Genomic DNA, 6000 nt, shown 5'->3' with positions numbered 1-6000 from the left:
ACCCGTCAGAGTGACAATTTAGCACTTGGTAAAAATATACCCTTTTTTGTGTATACACTCCGTAGAGTATATTGTTTACGTAATATAATGCTCACCACTGTTTATTATGATGGTTCACTTTTTCTTGTAAATTTTGTTCATTTTCGCGTTTGTGAACGGTCTTGTGCGTGCAGATAGGTGTAGAAAATTTGGTTGCAGATTTGTGTATAAATAACATAGGGCTTAGATAGGCCACCGCTCTCCTCTTGCTGCAATAAGTGTGCTGACTCTGCTGCGCATCGGAATGATAGTTATGTGGCGAGGCGGTTGAACGTTTTGTTTTGATCGTGAGGAAGGCGGCCGCGATGGTGAAAATCCCCGTCGGAAAGTGCCGACCCGTGGTTCGGGTACTCGTGTGAGTGGTGTTGGTTCGCCGAAGTGCGACAGCTAACCGTAAAGGAGCATTCTCGCGTCCCCGGCCAAAATCCAAGGAACCGAACACCGACCGTTCTTCCTATAGAGGATAAGTCGAAGGAGCCTAGCTCTCCTCTATAGCTAATAGCCAAGGAGAACCAAGCCGGACGGACAAAGGTTCCCCCTGGGAAGATCACTGTGGTGATTTCCGGGACCGTTTTCGGTGAATAGACGATCCGGTGATTTATCACCACCGTCGCTAGGGAGGTTCCAACAAAGGAGCCAAGCTCGCCTCCCTTGCTAAGGAGCCAAAGACCGCTGCCGGAGCAGTCAGCTGTAATACCAACAAGAGAATACGACCGTTAGAGTCCCGGTCGGTCGGAAAAAAACCGTCGCCTTCCCACCATCGTCAGCAGCAGCGATGCCTGCGGAAAAGTTTCTTCAAGTATCAGGTGTGAAAGATTCGACTTCTCCGTATTGCGACATAAACTTTACAATCAGCTCAGAAGAGTACGCGGTGATAGGTTATGTAGCCTTATCTATATATTGTCGTTTTTACTATACTCGGGAATTTAAATTCCTATTGGCAAAACGATTTTTTCTGCTTGACCTTACGTATGGACTGATACCAGATCTACATTGCGCAGGTGATGGGCACTGAACTACTGAAGATGGGCGATTTCCGTAAGCCTAAGCTCCATTTTCACTCCCAGAAAATATTCCACTTCACGAGAACTCCATCGCGTAGAACATAATCCAAAGTCAACCGCTGCGGCGTTGAAGCGGAGTAGCGCTTTTGAAGTATAATACTGCTAACGTTTCCCGTTTCAAAATTTTTGGCCAGAATTTTATTTGAACGTGAATATCTGCTGCTGTACTGAATGAAAACATTAGATTTTTTGCGCTATCTGATCGGACTGATCATGGCACTGTTAATATCTGCGCGCCATGATCGGTCCGTAAAATTCTATTACAAGCAGCCAGACTTGTTTTCGTTCGAAACTGCACCTCTTTGACGATGGAAGTAAACTATTTTTATTCGATGGCCTTCGAACGTAAACTGAACCAAATACAAAACCGGGAATCGTACGCGAGTGCGGCATCATTCGTGTGTTACACTCGTGCTGGTACACCAGCAAGTCCTGTCGTCCGAATCCATCGTTTGCCGAGAACGAGTCACTATGCCGAGCAAGTCGGTGGCAGAGCACCCGTGGCAGTAGAAATGAAATATCTTGCCGCCAAAGTATTGGAGCTGACAGTAAGCGTTGCCCGTGATTAAAAGTAGATCAGGATCATCTCCCATCATCTGTAGCTGGCCATTCGAAATTACGAAGAGCTGAACGAATCGCTCTCCGGTGTAACTATTTCCCAGCGTGGTGTGTTGCCCAATATCCAGGCCATTCTGATGCCACAGAAGACCGGAAAAAGGCGCCGAATTAAGGTTTTCTGTGTTGGCTGGTGAAACGAGGCAGAGAGAAAAAGAGGGGTGGGTAATTCGCTTTACGCAAAGCTCTAAAAAAATCGCAACAAAAAAGGATTTTTTTCACGCTGAAACCCTTACCCCCTTAATACGAAAGCTGCAATTTTTACTATCTTCTGAAAGGATGTATTAAAACTAGTTATTTCGGTATTTCTACTGGAAATGCCGAAATAATGGTACACGTATATCGACTTTACTATCGCTATATGCCTTTTTCAGGGTTACCATATGTAAATTCATATGTTCGAATCTGTTTGAATATTTTAGATTTCAACGTACGTGTACCGATATTTTGGTATTTCCATTGGAAATGCCGAAATAATTGGTTCTAATACAATCTTTCAGAGGATAGTAAAAATGGCAGCATTCGTATTAACAAAGGACTAAATTATAATTGTAACATCAGATCTACTATTGTAATAGCTTAAAATATATTTATTTGATCTAATTAATCTAAAAGTTTTATTATACTAATTACGAACAAAAAGTCATTTTCTCAATTTGCACTGTGCATTTGCTAATATCAAATCCACTTTGGGCAATCGTGTTAGCTGCGACTAGAATTTCGGCCGTATTGGCTATTGGATCTGAAAGAAAAACACATTGTTTAGTTACCACTTAGGATTGGTCACTTATATGTAATCATTACTCACCAACCATAAGATGAACGGTCATCACGTTCAGTCCCGTGGAAATGCTCCATACGTTCAGATCATGGACGGCTTTCACTCCGGAAATGCATTCAAGTTCGGTGTTGAGTTTGTCCACCGCAACGCTTGATGGCACAGCATCCAGTAATATCCTCATAGAATCTCGGAAGATTCGTACCGTCGTGATCAGCACGATTATCGAGAACAGGAAGGTACAAATGGGATCGACCACTTTTAAGTTTGGCTGTAAGAATAGGTATAATTCAGTAAATAGTGGGTTTTTATAAATTTTTATTGCATACGGCATATTTGATAACGATTGCAGCGATTAGAACCCCTATGCTCTGGATAAAGTCTCCAATCACGTGGATAATCGCAGCTCTTACGTTGAGATTTTCTTCTCCGTGATGATGGTGGTGATGGCTGTGGTTGGTGCACTGCTCGTCAGCTGAAGACGAATCGTTACTGTCTAAGCTCTCCTTTCTGCTGGGACTCAATGAGGAACTATTATCCGTGTTGATTTTATTGTATAGAAATTTACTGGAACTTATGAGATCTGGAGAATTTATGGCAGCGTCGATGCTCCGTTGCCGTAAGGCTTCTGTCTTCAGCTTCGTCCTAGCCGAATGAAGCATACTCTCCAGACTCGGTCTCGGTGTGGAAGCATTGACCGTAAACGAATTATGCCTGGAGCTGGGAAATGAGTTGTAAGGACTGACAGTTGGGCTCGGCGGCAGATTCGGAATGGTAAGTTGTTCCATATTATCGCACTTCTTTTCATCACAGATCTTAAGCTTCTCCAGTCTAGGATGAGGTTTCTTTTTTCTTGGAGAATGTGATCGGGACCTAGATCTTGGGGTCGACGCCGGAACCTGTAGCGTAGGCGCTGGGTGCAAACCTGAATGTGCATGTTCGTGCGTATGACCATGGGAATGTCCGTGGTGCATGTGGGGCACTATACTGCACGATCCGTGCAGGATGAAGGCAGTGGCGATGTTCATTACGACGCCTAGGATCGCAACTATGATCATGGTGTCGGCATCGATTTCGAAGTCGTCGGCAATCAATCGCTGGATGGACAGTACCACCAGGAAGATAGTTAACGCCCAGATACCAAAGATGGATAGCAACGCTCCAATGACCTCTGGAAGAAAATGGCAAAGTATGTGCCAAAATGAATTATGATAATCTCTTAATCTAAGTAACACACAAATGGAGAATTAGAATTATTTTGGAATTGGAAGCTGAACACTGTATATTTTCTCGTTTGAAGCCTTCAATTGCGCAGCTATGAAATTGTTTAGGGGGAATTTCAACGTATATTTCATCAAATGTTAGCTCTTGCCCTGTACTAATTATTGATACTTGCGGTATTTTGAACGGGCATGACGCATGGACGTTAATGAAAGCACATTATTAAGTTCTTGGCGAGTTTCAGAGAAGAATTCTCGGCTGCAGACTAGGAAATGGAGAATGTCTAGGCTGAACATGTTGTGCGAATGCTACGCGTAGTAAGCATATCGAGAGACTGTACAGTGATAGCTCAAAACCAAGCAAAATACATGGAAATATGCATTACACCTCGTTTCGAATTACTCGAATTATTCTATCATAATGATGATACTGATGACCACAGCCCACCAGAAGCAAGCATAATGAAGTCTCACACAGTGTTGCTAAAAGAGCGAGAAGCCAACACATCCTCCTCGTTCACCTGCGAGCGCGAGACTCACACTGTATGCTCCCTACTTCTGTACACACGTTTTCGAAGAACTCTCAAATATGTGACAGTCAGCACGAGCGGCAATTACGTTTGATTCATGTGAGTTATCTGCCTTCGCTATAAGCTCGTGTGTCACTCGCACTCTTGTCGGCTCGCTAGATATCAGCTCCAACGAAGAGTGGGTTCCCATGATGGGACTCCTCAGCTGCGAGTTTTTGCTGCATGCCACCCACTCCCGTGTGCTAAGCACTCTTTACAGCTCTGAAGATGTTTATTAGAACAGCACGTATACACTCTTTTAGCAATTGGGAGCGCTCGTAAAGGAGCGAAGGGATCAGGTACGGCATTCTGATGAAATCCTAAAACAGCGCAAGCAAAAACTAACTAAACTAACAGTGCGCGCGTTCGCATTAAATTGTCATTGCATACATACGTTATCTGTCTATACAATTTATGCCGGTTGCATTTAAAGAACAAATTAAATATATTGTTTTTCATATTTTTTTAAAAATATGTAATCAAATTATAAGTGCGGTGTCTTAAATAAAACTTGTCTTTTAAGGGGCGTCTACTATAAAGTGCTCAAACTGAAAGTAATTTTGTTATACGATTTTGATGGCAAGGTGACAATGGACCTCTCGTTAAGGTTTATGTATACATTCATTATGTATGAAAATTTTTTAGTCAGGCAAAGCCACACATACGAGCTTTCGAAGAGTAGATGTTGAACCCTTTCCATGTCGAAGAGTGCCGCGGCGGACATGATAACTCTTGATACAATTGTCTGAAATAGGAAATTCAATAAAAAATTTTAAAACATAGACTTGTAGTTACTCGATGAACCAAAAAAATATAGAACAGTTGGAATTTCGGGAAATGGCATAAGATAAACCGAAAAATAAAATTCGTTCACTTTTCTTCAAAATAACGAAGAAGATGTTTGTATTCCATTTTCCCTTAGTTCATCGACTGACTACACATATTATGCATTCGCATAAAAATGTTGTTTGCGTCAAGAAGAATCAGTATTACCGAAAACAATGTTGTTCAGTCATGTTCAAATCTCCATTAGTACAAATTTATAAAACTTTTTCTATATATTTGTTGAAATGATCTATATCCAAGATTATGTGTATGAATAAGCGAAGCAAGTGAATCACGATAGTAGGAATTAGTTCAGAGATATTTCGTTTCTTTAGTCATTTTGATTTTCATTTAAATTCAGCATCTTCAGAATTTTCAGGAATTCATTTTCAGAATTCCACCAAGACGCTCAAAGAGAAACGATTTTCATTTAAAGTTTGATTTTATTAATTACCTTAACTATTCTTTACAATTTGACTATTGATTCGATAATTTATCATCCCACATCCATGCTTTTCGTCAAATTTAAATATTGAATCATCCTTTATACTATTCAATTACCATTGAAAATAACTTTTTTTATACTTAATTCGGCAAATCAACCCATTCGGGACAATACCAGTCGGCAAAACAAACCCGGACCCTAGTTAATTCGTTATCTGGGAAAAACCAGAAGTGACGAGCAAGTAAAAATTACTATTTCAATACTAGTATTGCTTGTGGCACAAAAACTCGATTCGAACCGTATTAGGCATTTAACATTCTACTGATAAATTTATCTCATAGACTGGTTAGTTCGGCTGGCCTGTCTATGAGAGTATCATCTCTATAACTTCAAATACATGTGTTTTGGCAGCTCGCAGTTTTCAGTAGCAGCTTTATTACTCACA

General features: G+C 41.1%; 2 protein-coding genes across 2 annotated transcripts in view; one reads left to right on the top strand and one right to left on the bottom strand.

Annotated features, from left to right (window-relative positions):
* The first annotated feature begins 1411 nt into the window (after positions 1 to 1411).
* On the top strand, positions 1412 to 1855 carry LOC131679735 (histone H2A, sperm-like). The gene is made up of 2 exons (XM_058960480.1): positions 1412 to 1651; positions 1706 to 1855. The coding sequence occupies exons 1-2, from the start codon at positions 1412 to 1414 to the stop codon at positions 1853 to 1855; spliced, it is 390 nt and encodes a 129-aa protein (XP_058816463.1).
* Positions 1856 to 2347: 492 nt separating this feature from the next.
* Positions 2348 to 6000, bottom strand: part of LOC131680899 (proton-coupled zinc antiporter SLC30A2-like) — a 45847-nt gene continuing 42194 nt past the window's right edge. Inside the window, exons 4-6 of the mRNA XM_058961615.1 lie at positions 2826 to 3667; positions 2527 to 2767; positions 2348 to 2460 (exon numbers count right to left, since the gene is read on the bottom strand). Coding sequence (XP_058817598.1) covers positions 2348 to 2460; positions 2527 to 2767; positions 2826 to 3667 — 1196 coding nt within the window. The remainder of the gene's footprint in view (positions 2461 to 2526; positions 2768 to 2825; positions 3668 to 6000) is intronic.

The sequence above is a fragment of the Topomyia yanbarensis genome, chromosome 2 (assembly GCF_030247195.1).
Source record: "Topomyia yanbarensis strain Yona2022 chromosome 2, ASM3024719v1, whole genome shotgun sequence".
Classification (NCBI taxonomy): domain Eukaryota; kingdom Metazoa; phylum Arthropoda; class Insecta; order Diptera; family Culicidae; genus Topomyia; species Topomyia yanbarensis.
This window is presented reverse-complemented; position numbering and strand designations above follow the sequence as displayed.